The sequence below is a fragment of the Malaya genurostris genome, chromosome 1 (genome assembly GCF_030247185.1).
Source record: "Malaya genurostris strain Urasoe2022 chromosome 1, Malgen_1.1, whole genome shotgun sequence".
Classification (NCBI taxonomy): Eukaryota; Metazoa; Arthropoda; class Insecta; order Diptera; family Culicidae; genus Malaya; species Malaya genurostris.
In genome coordinates this window covers 93883061-93905529 of record NC_080570.1, presented here as the reverse complement: position 1 = coordinate 93905529, position 22469 = coordinate 93883061, and the positions used below count along the sequence as shown (strand labels likewise).

At 35.5% G+C, this 22469-nt stretch overlaps 1 protein-coding gene across 2 annotated transcripts in view; it reads left to right on the top strand.

The window, feature by feature from the left end:
• The window catches only part of LOC131425102 (integrin alpha-PS1), a 65792-nt gene that overhangs the window by 26991 nt on the left and 16332 nt on the right, over positions 1 to 22469 (top strand). The window contains exons 2-3 of one of the 2 annotated variants that reach the window (XM_058586696.1): positions 16394 to 16521; positions 16886 to 16906. In XM_058586696.1, the coding sequence (XP_058442679.1) occupies positions 16394 to 16521; positions 16886 to 16906 (149 nt within the window). The remainder of the gene's footprint in view (positions 1 to 16393; positions 16522 to 16885; positions 16907 to 22469) is intronic. The other variant, XM_058586697.1, reaches the window with a different exon arrangement.

The following is a 22469-nucleotide window of genomic DNA, read 5'->3' as shown; positions in this document are numbered from 1 at the left end:
AATCAAACAAGACATAGAATGTATGGATCCGTTATAAACGGAGATATCATTTTTTGTGTAGGCGATTTTCCGCCATATCGGGGTTTTGGGCGCAGCAAGATGAAATGACGCTTGGAATCAAAATTAGATCGAATTTCCAATCCAATTGTTCCTGAGTAATAGAAAAATTGAATACAGTACTCTTCAACATAGTATTTTGCTTGTTTTTAGCACGGTTCCGTTTTGGCAACGCAATTGTTCGGAAATTCAGGATAATCTTTGAATTTAAAGTGATAATCCATACATTTCAAAACTAAATCGATTGTAACTACATTCAATTATAACCACCGTGAAACCTCAATATCATATTCTTATTATTCGAGAAAATACGTCTATTTTAAGAATTTTTTAAGACCATTCTTCCTTATCATAATTGATTCAGAAAATACAAGTGGTGACTTTTCAGCCCTATTCTATATATGATTTAATTATTACCATGAGGACATCATTTGCTTCCGCAATTCTGTAATTTTTGTGTAGGGAAAATTCTAAACCTACTTGTATTGTGAGATGGGGAAAAGGAACTTATACACTAACTTACTAACTAATACAGAGAGCGAATCGATTCAATTGATTGCATCGATTTTTGTCGGAATTCGCTTATAATATTATGTGACATTACATCTAATGGTTCTATATTGGTGAGTCTGTGTAACTCATTTGTACTAAACCAGAAAGGACGCTTCAAAATCGTTTTCAGAATTTTATTCTGATTCCTTTGAAGCGTTTTCTTCCTGGTGGAACAACAACTTGACCAAATTGGTACTTCATAAAGCATGGCTGGTCTGAAAATTTGTTTATAAATTAATAATTTGTTTTTTAGACAGAGCTTAGAATTTCTGTTTATAAGAGGATATAAACATTTAATATATGTATTACACTTTGCCTGGATTCCTTCAATGTTATCCTTGAAAGTGAGTTTTTTGACATACGTTAAACCTAAGTATTTAGCTTGGTCAGACCATGTCAATTCCAAGCCATTCAATTTGAGAATGTGATTATTGTTTGGTTTAAGAAAAGAAGCTCTTGGCTTATAAGGAAAGATAATTAATTGCGTTTTGCTGTATTTGGTTTAATTTTCCATTTTGACAGATAATCACTGAAAATATTTAAACTTCTTTGTAGGCGACTGCAGATCACTCTTAGATTTCTGCCTATGGCTAACAGACTTGTGTCGTCACAGAATAGCGATTTCTGACAACCAACGGAAAGATTTGGAAGATCAGAAGTTAAAAAATATTATACAAGATTGGAGCTACACTCGAACCCTGCGGAACACCGGCTCGTACGGGTAGCAATTCAGATTTACAATTCTGATAACTGACCTGAAGAGTACGATCTATAAAATAATTTTGAATCATTTTGATCAAATAAATAGGAAACTGGTAATCAGACATTTTTGCTATTAAACCTTTGTGCCAAACACTGTCGAATGCTTTTTCTATGTCTAGAAGATAGTATCCAGTAGATATCCCAGAAGATTTATTTGCTTTTATCATGTTCGTTACTCTGACAAGTTGATGAGTAGTTGAATGTTCATGACGAAATCCAAACTGCTCTGGTAAAAAAATGAATTCTCATTTATATGAGATATCATTCTCAACAAGATATTTTTTTCAAAAATTTTACTGATAGAAGAAAGTAAGCTAATTGGTCGATAACTTGATGTTTCTGCTGGATTTTTATCAGGTTTCAGGATTGGAATTACTTTAGCGTTTTTCCATCTTTTTGGGAAGTAAGCTAATGAAAAACACTTGTTGAAAATTTCCAATTTCCAAGAGTCTCAAGGCAACATCGGGAAGATTTTTAATAAGAATATTAAAAATTCCATCATTTCCAGGAACCTTCATGTTTTTAAGTTTCCTAATAATTGACTTAATTTCATCAAAAATTCGTCTCAATAATGTCATCTTGTAATAACACTTCAGTTGAAATATGATCATATTTCAGTGAGACTTCATTTTCAATAGGACTCACAACGTTCAAATTAAAATTGTGGACACTCTCGAACTGTTGATCAAGTTTTTGAGGTTTTTCGCCATTTGTAAGAAGAATTTGATTTCCTTCCTTGAGAGCAGGAATTGGTTTCTGAGTTTTCTTAAGAACCTTAGAAAGTTTCCAGAAAGGTTTAGAATATGGTTTAATTTGTTCAACTTTTTTAGCGAAATTTTCATTTCGCAAAAGAGTAAATCTATGTTTAATTTCTTTTTGTAAATCCCTAACTATGTTTTTCATAGCAGGATCACGAGAACGTTGATATTGTCATCGACGAACATTCTTCAACCGAATGAGCAGTTGAAGATTGTCATCGATAATAGGAGAATTTAATTTAGTTTGAGCTTTGGGAATTGAAAGATTTCTAGCTTCGATAATGTTATGATTCAAATTATCAATTACTGTGTCGATGTCCGCAGAATTTTCTAAAATAGTTTCATGATTCACATGATTTTCAATGTGAGATCTGTAATCCAACCAATTAGCTCTATGATAGTTGAATATAGAACTAATTGGATTAATTATAGCTTCGTTGGAAAGTCTGAATGTTACAGATGATCTGAGTCAAAGTCAGCATGTGTAATTGATCCACTACAAATGTGACTTTGATCTGTTAGTACCAGATCATTTGATATCTTGTGAGTTTTAGCAAATCGCCTTTAAAGAAATTTAATTGTTCACCGGTGCATTGGAATGCAAATATGCTCCAGTGATTAAACAAATTCCATGAATGGTTTTAACTTCGAATCCCATGCTTTCAATATCTTTAGTATTGAAAGAAGGTAAAATTCGTTGTTTAATTTGCCGTTGGACAAAAATGGCAACTCCACCACCCATTCCAGTAAACCCGTCAAATCGATGACATAATGTGGATTGCTTTTCAATTTGACATTTGGTTTAACAAATATTTCTGTCACAATGGCAATATGAATTTTGTGAAATTGGAGAAAATTATAATATTCATTTACACTCGATTTTAAAGATCGAGCATTCCAATTTAAAATATTCAAATAATTATTTAATATCACATCACTTCCAAAAGTGATGAATTATTTTCCGTTATGTTGCTTAAATCGACTTCGTTTAAAGAAGCGAATGGCATTGAAGGAATATTGGTAGGAAAACCAGCTTGTTGATTTTATGAAACTCTATACTATGTTTGAGTAAGTACCAACAAAATAGTCAAAAATGCCCAAATCTCCGGCATATTCTATAATCACAAACACGATATTACCGACGACGATGTGTTCGTTTCTAAACATTTCTAAGCACATTCGGCATTGACAGCACAAAAGTTAATCAAAGATTTCGAACTATTTTTGAACTATACAACATTTGATTTTTAATAATAATTTTTATTTTAGTAATGCAAAAGCTAAGTCGAATGGTATATAACATTTGGGGTCTCCAGGACTCCGATGAAAATCGCGTTTGCCAACAATTCTATGTACTTTCTATAGAAAAAAGCAAAAAAACTAAAATTTTCAGAAACTGATAAAAAAAACTTGCTAGTTTTTGGAGATATTAAATAAAATACTGGAAAAATGCTCTTTGGTCAATCCATTTCAAATCTTACCATTCGACTTTAGATCGAAAAAGGAAAAAATGAAACTCTTGTAAAACCTATAGGTATTCTAACAACCTTTAATTTACCTTACAATGAAACAAAATTTAAATTTAATTTCTCAGAAATCGTTGCTTTGCGAATGTTATGTTGTTATTTGGAATATTTTTTATGTTTGTCTCCTCCATTAATCGCTAAAAGAGAACAGAACAATTACTAAACACCTTTCAAAGCAAAATGTTGTATGAGACAAACCATGCCCGCTATGCTTGGAACTCATCCACTAAACTGAATAAACATACCACACTGCTTCATACATGGCATGAGCCGTTTAAACCTACAACTGCTATGAACGACTTCAAAACAAATGACACAATTGAGGACACTACGGAATACTAAGCGTTTAATATCGGTTTTGAGCGGGTTTGCGTATTCGTTATTTATAGAAATGACCTGTAGAGAAGTGATGAGTTGGCGAATGAAATTCAGCTGTTTCTGGTATTTCAAGATCACATTTCTAGTCTCAGCGTTAATTGCTCAGTTGGCAGTTTTATAGGGTAAATGAACTTATTTCACACCAATATTAGTCGAGGTACCACACGATCGAGTAATCGGTCCACAATCAGCGAGTTATGCTTCGATTGTAATTGGTGCATATAAGTGATCCTCGATCCTAAGAAATAACATTAGAAAAATTCGTGGGAAAATGTTTGATAACATTTTAATAAAACTAAAGCGAAAACCGGTTTAAATAAATGAGACGAATAGAGAAGCTAAAATGGCAATAGGTGCATTTGCCGTATTCCTGATGTTGACAAAAAATAAATATATTCGAGAGTCTAGAGCACAGTTCAGGGTTATTTTTTTCAAAGTAGCAAGTTATGCAGATACAATTTATTTGCAGCTAGTTTACTAAGAATAAGGGAGTCGTTTCAAAATCAGACAACACAGAAGAGGCGAATTATATATTATATTCATTGTTAAAACAAGAAAAATAGGTAATCGGAAAACAAAACATCCATAAAATATCCATAATAGATGTAAACATATATTGAGTCGCGTACCCAGAAGGGGGCCCTGGCCCCTCCCGAAATCAAAAGCAGATATATAATTATCGAGAAGGTTTCAGACATGTGTTACACAAATTACAAGACATTAAACGTAATGAAATGTAATACAATATCAGTTCCTGTGGAAAAGTTTAAAGTGTTAAAAATACCCGTAAAAGGCACACCGAGAATTAGGTAAATGAGCAATTTTCAATAACATTATTTTTTAATCTTTGGGCTCTCCCAAAAAGATATCTTGAGTACGGGCCTAATATTGAAAATATTGTATACATTAAAAAGTAATGAACATTATATCATACTAATATTATGAAATTTTAGTTTGGATAATTTCTGATTCATCATAAGGGTAACGATATGATTATCATTACTTACTTTGCAAGAATAAGTGTTAGAAACGAAGATGTTTTTGTGATATTTTTCAACACTGCTGAAAAAGTTTACCCAGATTTTGTCTCTTTGCTCCAAAAAACTCTTCCGAATGATAATTCTATCTCTTTTGAATGATGAAGTTTTCGATTGATCATTTTTCATGTAATGACAAGAATTAAATTAAACTTATTTTTGGTTGACTTTGAAAAAACCGACTGTTGGAATGATTCAACAATTTTCTTGAATAAAATTAAGTTTTTGTATGATTGGAAACTTGTTATAATCTGCGTCCTGTTTTTGATGGAATAAAACTCATGTCAGAATTTCTTACGAAAATTGTAAATATTTAGTTAATTCATTCAATAAAATGGCAGTTTCCATTTCAAGTATCGTTACGGCAGCTCGGACTCATATAGAAATTTACTTTTTTGTCATTAACTTATTATAACTTGGTGATTGGCTGTAGTCATTGTAACTAGCGACAAGATAATTCGTTTAGTTTTCTATGTGATTTGGCTGATCGTTTGTTTTATTTTAAATGACAATATTGAAAAATATTTATTCTGAGTGGATCGAACAATATTTACATCAACTATACTGAAAACCATAGATGTACTTTTTTAGTTTTTCCTACCTTCTGGAATTATTTTATATTCAAAGTCAATGCTAATAAAGACTGTACTTGAAAAAAATTAGGCCAAAAATTTTTACAAGTCGGATATTTCTTAAACTCCCGCGGCAAAAAAATATTTATTTGGAACAGGGAAAAACCTATTGCATTTGAAATTATCTAATCTCTTTCTACAGCAGGAATTATACCTCCTCTTCTTTTTAAACCATCAGATTAAATATATCCAAATGATTAACACAAATAAGTTATCTTTTTGCAAAGTTGGTTTATTTGGTTTCTCTCCTATAATAAATGCCCGTACCTCTGGATATTCTTAAACGATTTTACCTCACGGGACATTGTCGAATTGTTGATTCCCAACTGTTTCACGATCCCTCTGGATTTTCTAAAACCGAGCACAAATTTGGTTGAAGTACTTCTTGCTCGGAAGCTATCTCTATAAAAACTTGACACTCTAAACTTGTTTTTCCCAAAATTTCTTCAATTTTTATACATCCAATAAAAAGTTATAGTGGATAGGTGGCGAATAATGCGCACTTAAGGTTTTTAAGTATTACAAAAGAATTTTTACTTTTTTCAAAGCCGTATACACGTGTACGTGTACTTCAAACCTTGCTTTACAATACCCTCAAATAAACTATTACAATTATCTTATTGCTTACGAGGATGAAAGTCAGAAAGGGGTCATGTTTGGTTCCTAATAGAGCGCTAGGGTAAGGTAATAGTGCGCACTGGTACGTAAAAATAGGCACAATGAATTTTCCGTAAATCTCGAATCTTTGTACGGGTGAAATTTTTTTGTTCGACCCAAATCATCGGATCATCATTTGGAAACGTTACATATACAGCCGCACGTATCGACGCGTACTAGTTTTGCATCGTCATTTTGAATGACGATTTGAATGTTTTGACACTCATCACCCTATAATTTCGGAACCGGAAGTCGGACCTGGGTGAAATTCCACAGTATACAGGGTCCGGCACTCGAAGTGTAACCAACTTCAGACCGCTCGCGCAGCTGACGCACGGGCATCAGCTCTCTAGAAATTTGCTAAATGACAGTTCGGAGTTGTATTGTTTACAAGCGCAAGAAAGCATTTTGCCAAAAGTGAACGCGAAAAAAAATCTTGACTTGAGAGAGCGAAGGAGTTGCTTCGTTTGGCCGAAAGCGGTCAATTTCCGAACATTGTATTTTCTGACGAGAAAATTTTTCCAATTGAGCAATTCGTAAACTCTCAAAACGATAGGGTTTACTTGACCGACCGTTCATACGAGAATTTGAGTCATCGATTGGCCACCAGGAGGCAGCACCCGCAACAGATAATGGTTTGGGCCGCTGTAACCGCAGATGGGCGCTCTCCAATCGTTTTCATCGAGCTTGGCGTCAAGGTAAATGCGACATATTATAGGGAAAGTATTCTGAAGGTTGCTTTGAAGCCGTGGGCAGACAAACATTTCGGTGGCAGACCATGGACGTTTCAGCAGGACTCGGCACCGTCTCACAAAGCTCGAGTGAACCAAGAATGGCTGAAAAACAACGTTCCGAACTTCATCACGTCCACACAATGGCTCTCGAATTCAACAGATGCGAATCCAATGGATTATTCTCTTTGGGCCATTTTGGAGAGCAAAGTCCGAACTAAAAGATACACCAGTCTCGAGGCGCTGAAAAAAGTTATTGTCCACGAGTGGGCCTAAATACCTGCAAGTCACATTCGGCAACTTGCGATTCGTTTCTTGACCGTCTCAAGGCCATAGTCAAGGCAAAAGGTGGTCATATCGAGCAAAAGTGAATTGATTCTGAATTTTGTATTATTTTAACACATTTTGTACTTTGAATTGAGGAAAAGTAATTTTCCAAACTGAATTTATGGCCTTTTTAATTGGTTACACTTCGAGTGCCGGACCCTGTAACATATTTTAAGACAATGAGAGCTTTAATTCGAATCATGGTTCGTGAAAATCGGTTTAACCGTTGCTGAGAAATCGAAGCTTTTCTTCACTATTATTGGTGCTTTCGGAAGCGGAAACCGGAGACTAGTAGTCCCAAAGTAGTTTTATATATTCACTAACTAACAAGATCTGCCAACTAGATAAATTTATCGCTTGTGAAAGAATACTCATGAAATTAAAAAAATTTTCTTATCGCACTGTAATATCGGATGTGGATCAACTTTCCTGGGACTTTTTCATTAATTTGCACTTATTTCCTAGTAATTCTAGAACCGGAGGTCTAAGTTTGTGAAAATCGGTTCAACTCTCTCTGAGAAACGTGTATGACTATTCTTCTCCTGTTTTTGGTGCATATCACCCTGTAATTCCGGAACCGGAAGTCAAATCGGGATAAAATTTAATAGCAATCTATGGGATCATAAGACCTTTCATTTAAATATGAGTTTGATATCAAACTAATTTTCTACAACTCGAAATCGCTAAGATTATGACAGATTTTATATTTACGTCTACCGTATTGATATGAAATTAACAGAAAAGGTGAAATGTAGCTGAATGAAGTTAATAGGAGCAAACCTCAATCATTATCGTAATAAAACAGTGATAAACATTAACAGAAACTTACAATGAGATGCGCTCTAATATGAATTGCGCACTATTACCCGCCTTTCCCCTACACAAAAGTTTTTCCCAGAAAAAATCATTAATCTATAACTTTCAGAGAAATTTGTATTGTTTGTTTAATACTATCATAATCAAACCGAATCAATTGATTTTTTTTGATATTTTACACTTAATTTCGGCTGGTTAGTAGGACTAAGCAGTCGCTTCCGAACACCACCAGTTCTGAACTCGTCTATACATAACATTTTGAATTGCAATCGAAGAACTGGTTGTGAGTAAATAAATAGACGAACTGATGGTGAGTTCATAAATAGACGAAAACTCGATAGCAACCTCGAATTGCCTAAATTATTGATTCCGATGGCTTTATTTCTAGTGTTCGCAACTCGTTTAGACCTTAGGTCTAGGTCTTTATCCAGAGTCATTTGGTATCCCAGCGCTTTGAGCTCTCGTGTTGTCTTCGTTGAGCCATTTACTCTAGCCACTCTTTATGTGTACTCGGAAAGTCCCCTACGATGTATGCATCCTACACCGACGGGAAGTTCCCGACGGTGGAATCTTCTCCGGCCTGAATGACCTGTGCCCGTGAAGGGTTCATTTGTTGCCACGCTTACCTTTGTTTAGCATGTTCTCTGATCGATGAAGATCCGAGACACTTTTTCATTTCAACGGGTGACCAATCGAGCACTAAACTAGGTTCAAAGATTTCGGGGGAGCATAGCGCCCAGCTAAGTAGCACCCCGACGACCCGAGACTGGTCCTGTAACTTGGCATGATTTGCTCGGTCTAGTCCCCGTCGGTAGATCCAGCCTGATCCAACGTCACCGCTTTTTCATCCAGTGTACACAGGCTGGATGCGGTGATTCCGGGTGGAACTAGGCGTCCGATGCATCGGTGCTCCGACGACCCAAAACCAGTTACTTGTAGATCTTATTAGTAAATGTTTTGCAATGTTGAACTGCTAGGTGGTGTCATGCTGTTATACTCTGACTAGTCGAAGATACTTATTTTTTGTGCGACACATATCTTCTGTTTTGAACAAACTTCAGTGTTAATCATGATTCCTTAATGTTGCTTATTTACTATGTTGTATAAAATAAACATCCAAAGAATGTAAATAATCCAAATATGGATAATCCTTTATTCATATAGAATGTTTTATGAAATGATACACTTTCATGTATCAAGCACGTGTGTTATACGAGTTTAAACATATTAGTAATATGATATTGCGGTTTATCTGCTATAACTTGTATGTATTTTTGGCCCTCATTACTATGTTACTATATTACATGTAGTCAATAAATTTATTAAATGTAATTTTGGAAATGTGATTTATTACTCAAAGAGATAATATTATCTGAAAAAAAGTGAATGGAATTGTTTAACACTAAAGAATCTTTCCTCAAACTTGTTATTGAATTGAATCGAGCCGATAAAGAAAAAACTCCTTCACTTGACTACAATTTAATAGTGTTTGGAGTCGAGAAAATGTTAGCTCCATCGTTACATCGTTGGCGCGACTGTGACAGTGGCGACAATGAGCTGTTGCGTATAGACTGTATAGGGGAAAGGCTCCGATGCTACTGCGTGGGCAGACTGGTTGAACTACAGCATAAACCTACCATCCTACAAGTTCGAGCGGCTCTCCACTTCAGCAAGCTTAACATGCACATCTTACCTGGAATATAGTGATAAGAAAACAAACGATGAATACACCACCAACGCACATTTTTATGTTGTCGTTTGAAAGCCAACCCCAGTTGTTAGCAAGTCACAAGAGCGGTAACAGTTAGGATTACTAAACCAAATGAAAATAAGTTATATATATATATATATATATATATATATATATATATATATATATATATATATATATATATATATATATATATATATATATATATATATATATATATATATATATATTATATTCACGGTTACGGAAATAAGTCGACACTTGTAATTGTTACTATTGTGATTGATCTCTGAAGATTGATTTTTTCTGCTAGTCAGATTTTCATTTATAACTAATTTTTTTCGATGTTGCTGCATTACTGTATTCGATTGGATGTGGCTTTATGTTGTTTATCGTTCTGATGTGTTAGATATGAGAAGCCGATTCCTACGAAGTCTAGAATTATGAACATTACAGACAGATTTCGTAAATGAAGACAGAATGTACAAATACATATAACAATGCAATCCATTTCTTCTTATGTTCGATTCATAGGTGAAAAACTGCACGTTGAAGACGAAATCTTAAAACGACACAATATATGTGCTGAATACTCTTCCGTTTCTGTTTGTTTCTCTCACCAATACCATACGTTAGTTGAATCGATTCGCATCACGTACGATATGGATCTGAAAGAGAAACAAACTCTCGCAAAAAAAACTCGTTTCAAATTAAAACACGTCTGCAGCTGGAAAATAGCTCACCTTAGACTGACATCGCGTGGGATGTATATCGAATGCATATGCATCACTGGCTGCATAAAATTAGCCAACTTTCTTGGTGAGCCTCCGCCCTATCTCATTCCACATTATAGATCGACTGGATGAAATGCATTGAACTCATACGTTCTATATGTTTACCATGTTCATAGCAATAATGCATGCAAAACATACTATCGTTTGAAGACTGGATTACAAAAAAAGTGGGCATGCTCATTTTTTGTAACTTTTTAGAGGAAAGTGATAATACTGGATTTTTCAATGTCGTCAGAACATGAAAAGCTACTTTAAAAAATGTTGGATGGTTAAATAGAATATCTAAAAAAGTAAGAAACCCCGCACACACAAGACAACAAAACTAATAAAGGTTAGGAAGACATGTCAAGCTACCGTTTCGGATGGAGACTGTCAACCGATCAACTTCATTAACGAAGTTTAGTAAATCTCTTTGTTATACGAATAATCGGTCAGTTGTGATAACCCATCGTGCATACACCGATAAATATCAAATTATTTTCGAAATACAATTGAAACGATTGTTTGGGCTGGAGTTTGCAATGTCGAAAATCGTCATTGGCCCGTTCTTCTGCAGAGAAGATTATGTTAGACTGCTAATGCCACCTCGCGGACTAACATAATCCGCTAAGCGGACGTAAAGATATAACACATGGATCAATAAGTCCCGAGACTAAAGCAGAGGTGGCGCTCGTAGTAAACCAGTAACCACGTCTTTCTAGAGTACTAACTTTTGCTTGAAACGGGTCAAAATTTTAAGTCGATCCGACCAGAAACAGCTGAGTTATCGAGGTTGGAGTAAAGTTTAACAAATGGAAAAAAACCGAGTTGCGTGTTTTGATAAAACATTGTTTTTTAATGGGTAAAAACACCGTGTAAGCGAAACAATGGATTGAAAAATGTTATCCGGACTATTGTCCATCAAAATCAACGATTTGTCGGTAGTTCGCCGAGTTTAAACGTGGTCGTACCGACACAAATGACGCGGAACGCTCGGGTAGACCTGGGGAAGCCGTTACATCGGAAAATGTGAGTGAAGTGACAAAAATTATAATGAAAGATCGTGAAGTGAAGCTCCGTGAGATTGCTGAGATGACACAGATATCATATGGAAGTGTATTTACTATCCTTCATGAAAAATTGAGCATGAAAAAGGTTTTTTCCAAGTGGATGCTGCGATTGCTTTCGATGGAACAAAAACAGCAACGAGTCGATGATTCAGAAAACAGTTTATCGCTATTTACTCGCAACAAAAAAGATTTCTTGCGTCGTTATGTGACCATGGACGAAACATGGATACATCACTACACTCCAGAGTCGAAGCGGCAGTCATCTGAGTGGCGCACAGCTGGCGAAAGCCGTCCGAAAAAGCAGCAGGCAGCTGGCAAAGTCATGGCGTCAGTTTTTTGGGATACGCATGGCGTGATTTTCATTGACTACCTCGAAAAAGGTAAATCGATCAACAGTGATTATTATATTGACTTACAGGTGCGCTTGAAGGAGGAAATCGCAAAAAAACGACCGCACATGCAGAGAAAAAAAATCCTTTTTCATCAAGACAATGCACCCTGCCACAAGTCGATGAAAACAATGGCGAAATTGAACGAATTGGGCTTTGATCTGCTTCCCCACCCCCCATACTCGTCAGATTTGGCCCCCAGTGACTACTGGCTGCTGATCTTAAAAAAATGCTCCAGGGAAAAAGATTTGGCTCGAATAAGGAGGTCATCGCTGAAACTGAAGCTTATTTTGAAGCGAAAGATAAATTTTTTTATAAACATGGTATTGAAAAATTGGAAAAACGTTGGAACCATTGTATCACCCTAAAAGGTGATTATGTTGATGAATAAAAAAAAATAAAAAAAAATGTTGTTTCCATTGTTAGTCTCGGGACTTATTGATCCATGTGTTATATGTACAACAAACCTCTATTTGCACCGAAGTGCAATGTCTGACGTGCCGAATGAAACTAAACCAAAACCCAAAAATGACTACTATCTGTCGGCGACCAGAAAAAATATTGTAAATATCCATAATTTTACGTCTGCTTAGCGGATTAAGGAGTGTATCGAAAAGTAGTTAGCAACATTGATTATTGACTAAAAAAGCGAAAAAAAAACATAGTTTGACATCAGTTTTCGATATATTTTGGGAAAATTACATTTTCATGCATTTCACTGATTATATTGAAGAAAATCCTCGTTTCTGTGAAACGCTCGAACTTTGGACTTGACATTCTTCATTAAATTCTGCACAGTTACTTTTGTGACTTTCCTGGTGGCAGCTGTCCAGTTTTTTTTGAACTCCTGCATGTTTTGGGACACTGTACCTTCCTTCCGAAAGTGCCGCTTGACAATTGCCCAATACCTTTTAATTGGCCGAAGATCCGGGCTGTTCGGTGGGTTGATGTCCTTTTCCACGAATTGTACATTATTTTTTGACACTTTAGAACGGAGTTGGCGTAGTGGGCTGAAGCCAAATCCGGTCAGAACAGAGGAGGAACCTTATGCTTTCTGTACAGTGGCTGCATTCTCTTCTTCAAACATTCTTCCTCGTACACCGCAAACCACAGGTACAAATTGCTTGCCAGACCAACATCATCTGCCCAAACTTTTCCATCGCCACCGTGATGTCAGCGTCGTCCAGGTCCTGGTACACCGATTTCGTATAATATTGCGGTCCGGGCAGCGCTCGAGAGTTTTCCTTGGCGTAGATTTCGTCGTCGATCAGAATGCATCCGTCTTTATTCTGTAGAATCCGGTTATACAGTTTCCGCGCTCTTGTTTTGGCTTGAACTTGCTGTACCAGGGACTTTTTCGGCACCGTCTGTTTCTTGTACGTTTCAGGGAGTTCCGAACTTTGATCCGTTGCATCATTCCGGTGCTGGTGTTGAACTGCTTGGCCAAATCCCGCGTCGACGCAGATGGGTTTTTCCTGATGTACTCAACCACTTTTAAGTCCCGGCCGGGCTGGCTGGGACCCGTTTTCCTACCGGATCGGGGCAAACCCTTCATGGAAAGGGTCTTACTGAAATTCTCGATAATATTTTTGACACTGGTGTGGTGCACTTTCACCCGTTTTGCAATTTCGTTGTATATGACACCACTTTCTGAGCACTAAGTGTGAAGAATTCTCTTTCGCGTTTCCGGATCAATTCGACTCATCATTGAAACGATAAACCGTACCGAAACCAATCGATTGCGCAGCTGTTATTGACATGTAAACAAACATGTCACCGCAAAACACGCTGCAAAAAATTAAGCCATTTCAGAGTAATAACTGTTTGAATGTTGCTAACTACTCATCGATACACTCCTTATGTTGATCTGTGAGGTAGCTTTAGCAGTCCAACATAATCTGCTAATGCACTGAGAGTCGAAGGGGAAACGTAAAAAAATTAATATACTGATATTGATTCGACGCCAATGGGTTTATTTATGATATAATATGAATTGCTCTTACTTTAAATCGATTGAGAATTATTAATGTTTTTTCAACTAACAATGGGCAGATTCAGATAGCGCACTTTGTATGAGAACCGCATCTATTTTAAACTAGTATTTATAGTAACCTACTATACTACCTCCTATCCATACATTGTGTCAAATTATAGGATAAAACCGGTGTATCTTTCGAAAAATAATTGCACTTTTTACTTATCTCATTCTGAACGGCTATACAATCAGTGCGAAAACGATTTTTGAACCGAAGCCCAGAAGGCCGAGTGTCACAAACCATTTGAATCCTGGTTTTCTCTGAGATGAGTGAAACGCTATTGAATTTTTTTTCCAATCCGGCTCCTGTGTTCGGAATTATAAGGTGCGAAGAAAACCAACGCGGCCTTATGCCCCGTTTACACTTCTGCTGGCTGCCAGCATGCTGGTGTCAGTGTCTGCCCTCTGAGGAAAACAACGTTCAACGGTGGTCCTTTGTTGATCTAATACTTTGGATCATTGGACCACAGTTGAACGTTTTTTCCAAACAGGCCAGCACACTGGCACCAGCATGCTGGCAGCCAGCAGAAGTGTAAACGGGGCATTAGTGTTGCCAAATAAAGGTATCTGCGATCCATCTATGGCGGAGGGCTGATGAAAGACGGAACCTGGAAACGGCGTATGAACCACGAACTGCAACAGCTGCGTTGAAAATCACGTACAGGCTGGGTATGTACTTAAGATACCGAACGAAACCTGAATAAAAAAGGTTATTGAATCATAACGTGTTGGAACAATGGAAAGGCCACCTCATGATTATAGCTACTACCTAAACTAAGCCAAACAATGCACAAAAACACGAATTAAGTATAAATCGATTTTCACAACTTTGTATTTAAATAAACACTCTTGCGATCCACACAGGACATTATTGAGTTTTATCTGGATACTACTTCCGGCTCCGGCTTACAGGCTAACTAGTAAAAAAATCAATTCTTATTTTCTATAATTTCAGTTTTCATTTAAAGCAACGTTGCAGAATATCTTTAAAATTGATCCCAAAACTGTTCCAATTTCTAAGTTTTGTAAATTGATGCCCAAAAAAGCTTTCTTGTTTTCATTCAAGAATCGTAGAAGAGTGTTCTAAAGAATTGAGTATGTAAACAATGTGAGAAAGATCATACCACTAGGTGGCTTGAAATAGTTTTGTACATTACGGCTCCATCGATTAGAAAAAACTTTGATTATAAGTCGAGTGGATATTAAAATTCATTTTCGCTTGAAAAATACTAAAACGCAACTAAAGGGTGATTTTTTTTTGCGGGTATCATCGCTTGTAAAGTTGGAGGAAGATCCACTTTTTTATCGAATAATTGTGTTCAGCTACGAAGCTCATTTCTGGTTGTATGGATACGTCAATAAGAAAAATTGCTGCATCTGAAGTGGAAATCAGCATTGCAAGAGATACCAATGCATCCCAAAAAAGTCACTGTTTGGTTTGGATTATGGGCATTATCCGAGAGCGGAGCTTATTTTTGCATTATCCGAGAGCGGAGCCACGGCCAACATTTGCATGAAATCACTTTCAAACATTGGATTATATTGATCGTTCTTTCGATTCCAATGAAGATTTCATCAATTTTTTCAATTTTTTTTGTTTATTTTTTTAATGAAATTCTATACCTCTTAAAAAATCACCCTTTTGTTCAGTTTTTCCAAACAAGCATACTTCCATAATAAAATAATTAGTAATTAATTATTTTCAGTAAGTACTCTTTGATACCATTAAAAAAATATTTACATTGTAAGGATTTTAAAAAATTAATCAAAACCGGTTGTCGTCATCATGATTTTCAAAATTATTTCGAATATCATTTGTCGACAGTTACAACAAGAAGTTCTGAACAAGAACTATATTTCAATCTCCACTCTGAAATCAGTCGCAATTCGATTAAATATCGCCTCTTACGGAGAACATCTTTCCTTCCCCCGCGTATATTGATTATTGTTTTTCCTCAAATCAGGTGTTCATTGCCCCAACAAAAAATATCGAATATCTTCGAAAACTTCATCATGATTATTGGAATATATAATCTATGTTATAATATATTCAACGAAAATGTATATGTATGTATAATACAAAAGCGTTGATATGATATAATATAATGATATAATCACCTTAGTTTTTGTCTAAACTAGATCATAGATTCTGGTCAGTAAAATGCATTTTCCTTTATTTCAGGATCTTAATTGGAGCTCCTCTCGGTCAGAATTTACAACCAGCTACCAACCGGTCAGGTGCTCTCTTCAAATGCCCAATTACCCAACTTAGTAATGACTGTGAGCAGGTGAAGACAGATGGTAGAAGAAGTAAGTATTGTAATTGTTTTTTTTAAATTTTCATATAATTTAACTTATGTTCGTAAAGAGTCCGTTTAAATAGATTACAGTAGCTTATAGATCCATAAAAGATTAAAAATGAAATATATCCTTTCAATATCCAGGAAATACTAAAATGAAACTCTAGTGACTAATTTGAATTAATGTGGAATACATATTACAATAAAAGTTTTATAAATTGAACCAATCAACCTATTATCTCATAATTAAACATGGAAGAACTAATAATGTTTTGTTCTTTTCTTTTATGTTTAAAATGTTTATTGACGGCTTCCTTACCAAAAAAAATCAACAACGCAATTGACTAAATGTCTTTCTATTACATAATTTGTAGAGCCTTCTGGTATTTATGAAAGTAAGTGGTTAAGGGTGCTTTTGTTAGTTTTTGCGTTCTCTCTAATTGCTTGCTAATCACATTCATTTCCCAATAACCTTCTGGAATAGCACGTTTCTGATCTCACTGCGTACCGAGCATGAATTTGAATATATCTTTGCACGGATTTGTTAAGGTTGACATTTTATCATATCTTCTGTTTACTGTGAACGTATGCAGATAACACATCGTGTAATTTTTCTTTCACATAACAGACCATTGTAGCCCACGACAAAATTTCACCTCAGTTTCCGTAACAACACAACTGCTGCTTTAGATACAAATTGGAATATACAAATAAGTTAGTTGTTGATAACGTGACAATCTCTGTTTGAATATGAAATGTAAACATGCTGCTAGGGATACATGCACTGAAATACATCGTGAAGCGAAATTCATTGTCAAGAAAATTGATAAACGAATGAACTCGTAGAAAAAATTGCTTATATTTATATTTGACAATTAACAAACCACCCACATTCTCAAAAGGCGGTACATTAAGCTTATTTTGTGAGATCAACTCAAAAAATGTTGAATACGGTTCGCATTTCGGTTGAACACACGGAAAAACTCGCGATCACAAAACAAATATTAGTTATCTCTCCTTGTTACTTGATCGGTTTGAAATTTGTACAACTATTTGATTGTTGTTTTTTTTTTGTCGTAAATACGACTTACTTTACTATGGGGTGCCTTTCAAAATTTTCCCAGACAGAGTGATAAATTTTTAAGTGTGAATATGTCTTGTTGTATCTGACGTATCAACATAATTTTTGCTACATGCCACCTGAAATATGATCATCAACTTATGGTAACATTTTCAGTTTGGTGAAATGTTTGGTATCAACGAGTTCAAAGAGGAAAACTCATGACGCGTGTTTTTCAGTCATAATTTTGAACGCTCTTCATAGCTCAGTGATCTTTAGAAGGATTTAGATAATTTAATTATCAATACCAATACCCATGTCAGCACCAGCCAATCAGAAAGCGTTCTGAGTAAGAGAACAAAATATCTGTTGCTGTACAACTGAATCGGTATAAAAGATGAAAATTTGTATGTTTCGAGTGACGAAACCTGGTATCCTATAAAGAGGTGAAATTTAATTTCACTTAAGCGACACTATAATTGCACGCAGACGCAATAACTTCATTAACGTATTAGACGAAAATTGGAAACTAAGGAGTGTATCGAAAATAAGCTATCCACATACATGAGATACATGACGATGAGACTTATGTAAAAAACCCTTCCAGGTCCACAATACTTTACTGTCGTCGTTGGGGAGGATGTGAGCGATGCGGACAGGTCGATTCAAGTGGAGAAACTCGGTCGAAAGGTACTGGCATGGCAAGTAATATGTTCCTGTAGTTTGAAGTCAACCATTTTTTACACTACCGGAACAGAAATCTATCGATCTGAGTGTTTCCAGAAGAGATTGCTGCCTTTATATAAGAAGTATAGTACACCTCCACTGTTTTGACTGAATTTGACGTCGACTCACTATGCCAAAACCACTCTCAACTGGCTTGCGGAAAAGGGTATACATTTCGTTGAGAAAAATATCAATCCACCAAAGTGGCCTCAGCTTCGACCCATTGAACGTTACTGGGCAATCGTCAAGAGGGTCTTAAAGAAGACTGGTTAGGCAGCTGGGAACATGCAGGAGTTCAAAAAAATTTGGGCTCAAGCGTCCAAAAAATGTGATGCAACACTTGTCCGGAACTTGATGAAGAGCGTTCGATCAAAAGTTCGAAAATTCATGAAGGAATAACTTAAATTGCATCCGGTTTTCTTTATGCTCAAGTTTAACCTCATACCACAAAGGATCAATTTTTAGTTTGAATAAAATATCGTTTTTTATCATAATTTGAAAGAAAATTTTGTGGATAGCTTATTTTCGATACACTCCTTACCCTGCGTTCTTCGAATTAAAATATATGAGGTCACTAAATATTATATGAGGTGCTGAAGGATGCTAACATCCTGTATCCTGATAACATCCTGTAAGTGATCATCTTAATCGTATTAGACTATTAAAACGATTACAGGGTTGGGTACAAGAATCGACCGATTGCGATGACAATAAAAATGTAGTAATTGAAGTATTAACGAAATTATATTAATAGTGACCTCTTCGATTCTAGGTTCTAGATACACGGAATAATATTCTTCATAGAATATTTCTACTGCTTTGTAAAACAACCTTATTTTAAATGTTAATTAAAATTGAAAGTTGTAAAGTACTATTTCTAATATTATCATATTTGATATTGAACTTATTATTTTTATTATATATGTTTCAGTTCGCGTTTCAGCTGAGCAATGAAACACTTTTCTACCAGTTACCTGTGTAGCACTTTTTACCCTTCCAAAAGATTTATTGGAGTGGCCATGCCCTTCCAATATTTTGGCAACTGGAATAAATATTTGAAATTTTTTGCTAGAAATACCTTTTGATATAGAACTTTTTTCTGTAATCTCCGCAATCGTAACTCGTCTCCGTAATCGTAATTTCTTAATTAAACTACTAAATATTTTAAACTCATTTACTAAAATGTAAAATGTGCTATTCTTTACCACTTTCGAATATTGGTTATTACTGGAATAGTAAGGAAAATGTTCGTGATCGTTTGGTTGCTTTTTATTGGCTCTAACCTCTCTGTTCACTTTATAAAAATATTTTATATATTGCAAAATCGAATAATCTGTAGTAATAATTTTTTGTGCACCCGCAATATTTCATGGAACTTGCCGCCCCTGAATAGAATAATATAATATGATTGCTATGAGAAAGGTATCATTACACCACTATGTGGATTAAAATAGATTTTTTTCTGGGGTATTGTATGGATATTGTGTGGATACGAAGCGATTACATTGTATTCGATTTTATCACAACTCGTTGATTCAAAGTCGAGTAATTGAATTTTTCCCAAAAATAACTGAAATTCACAACTTTTGAACCACTGAGCCGACATCGCCCTTTTTATAGGTTATGTCAAAAAGTATAATTCTGAAAGAAAATTATATATAGGACAAAGGCGGCGATTGGTGCGCACCTAAGCTTTTTAAAGTATTACAAATAAAATATTTCTGTTTTCAAGATCGTAAACACGTCTACGGAAACTTAACATCTTCCTTCAAAATATCCTCAAAGGAACGATTACAATTATTATGTTGCTTACGAGCATGAAAGCCACAAAATGATCGTGTTTGGTTCCTAATAGTGCGCAACGGTAAGGTAATAGTGCGCAGTGGTACACAATTATGCACACAATGTATTTGCCGTAATACTCGGAATACTCGATGATAACTTCGTTTGGGTCGAAAAACTGTTACAAAACCTATAAAAAGAGATTCTATTAGCTTATTTTCTAATAAAAGATTTTAATATTTAAATCGATAGTACTATGAAAGAGACATCAGTTGAAACGAAAATCTGATTTAAACCATGATTAATGTAAAATTACATTGAGATTCATGTAATGTAACTTTCCATACAATTGCCTGCTTCAAAATGAATGTAAATTCATAAAATATTTTTATCTGCGTAGGGCCAAATTTTATTAAATAAACAGGAGCTCACAATGAGATGCGCACTAATATGTACCGCGTACTATTACCCACCTTTCAGCATTTTGAATATTTTGTGTTCCAAAACAGTAGTAAAAAATTGAGTTAAAAATTGATTTTTCACGTATTTTCATCAAACATACAGCGGAAAGTAACTGACACATAATTATTCGAATTTTTATCCAATTTTACATGTATGTTAGTATTTGATTAATTAGGAAAATATATGAAAAATTTTCCCACTATTCGTTCGAGTAACGGTTTTTCGTCTATCGTTTCCAAAAATTTGACTATGACCTACAGTTGCTGGACATATATTCCGAATCGAACATAATATTCCAAACGCGTAACATATACAATGATATATAAACCAAAGCCTTCGTATTACATTCCTTTTGTAGAATTTGACCTTCTGTTTCAACAGATTTTTCAGCCGACTCATAAGTGTACAGAAACATTGCATTGAGAATCTTTCCAGGTCGGGCTCGAACATACGACAACTGGCTAATCATTGAGCCATCAGCCCGGGTACCAATGATATATACAGGGCTTTTTTGTGGGAACACTCGAGGGCACGCAGTGCCTTTAAACAGAATTTCTAAAATATCCGTAATGAGTTTTGTCATCGACAAACCAGACCAACAAATTGAAATAATGTTGATACCATTCTTGATCCCTGTTTCTACTTTATCAACCATATGGTGGTTGGGATTTTTAAATTTTTAATAATAACTTAAAAAACCAGAATTTCAAAAGAGATTCAAGATCAGATTAGAAAAATTCGTTAATTGTTTAAGTTGTCGCTTATTTGACTGTTTGAGAATTCTTCAACACTCATCACCTTGTGATTCTGGAACTGGAAGTCGGATCCGTATGAAACTCAGGAATTCCGTATAGGACCATAAAACCTTTCATTTCAATTTAACTCTTCTCATAAATTCTGTCCGTACCATAGCAGTTTCAACAAGAAAATACGAGATAGTATTTTTACAGATGAGCTTAATAATAACTGCACAAACTCGCTATTGGATTTCAAGATTACTGGGCCACCACTTAACATCTGTTATCGTATAAAGTAAATGGATTCATGGTTAATCAAAAATCATCATTCTGCCATGAACCCAAACAGTAAACGAAAAGATTTATGAGCTAAATTTGATTTTTGGAAGCTGCTTTAAAATTTATTAACGAGTGTATCGAAAAGTAGTTAGCAACATTGATTATTGAATAAAAAAGCGAGAAAAAAACATAGTTTGACATCAGTTTTCGATATATTGTAGAAAAACTATATTTTTATGCATTTCATTGATTATATTGAAGAAAATCCTAGTTTCTGTGAAACGCTCACACTTTGGACTTGACATTCTTCATTAAATTCTGCACAGTTACTTTTGTGACTTTCCTGGTGGCAGCTGTCCAGGTTTTTTTTAACTCCTGCATGTTTTGGGACACTGTACCTTCCTTCCGAAAGTGCCGCTTGACAATTTCCCAATACCTTTCAATTGGCCGAAGATCCGGGCAGTTCGGTGGGTTGATGTCCTTTTCCACGAATTCTTCATTATTTTTTGACCACCACTGTAGAACGGAGTTGGCGTAGTGGGCTGAAGCCAAATCCGTCCAGAAGAGAGGAGGAGCTTTATGCTTTCTGTACAGTTGTACAGTGGCAGCATTCTCTTCTTCAAACATTCTTCCTCGTACACCTTGGCGTTAATTGTGCCCTTCGTGAAGAAACACGTGTCAGCGTCGTCCAGGTCCTGGTACACCGATTTCGTATAATATTGCGGTCCGGGCGACGCTCGAGAGTCTTCCTTGGCGTAGGTTTCGTCGTCGATCAGGATGCATCCGTCTTTATTCTGTAGAATCCGGTTATACAGTTTTCGCGTTCTTGTTTTGGCCTGAACTTGCTGTACCAGGGACTTTTTCAGTACCTTCTGTTTCTTGTACGTTTTCAGGGAGTTCCGAGCATTACAG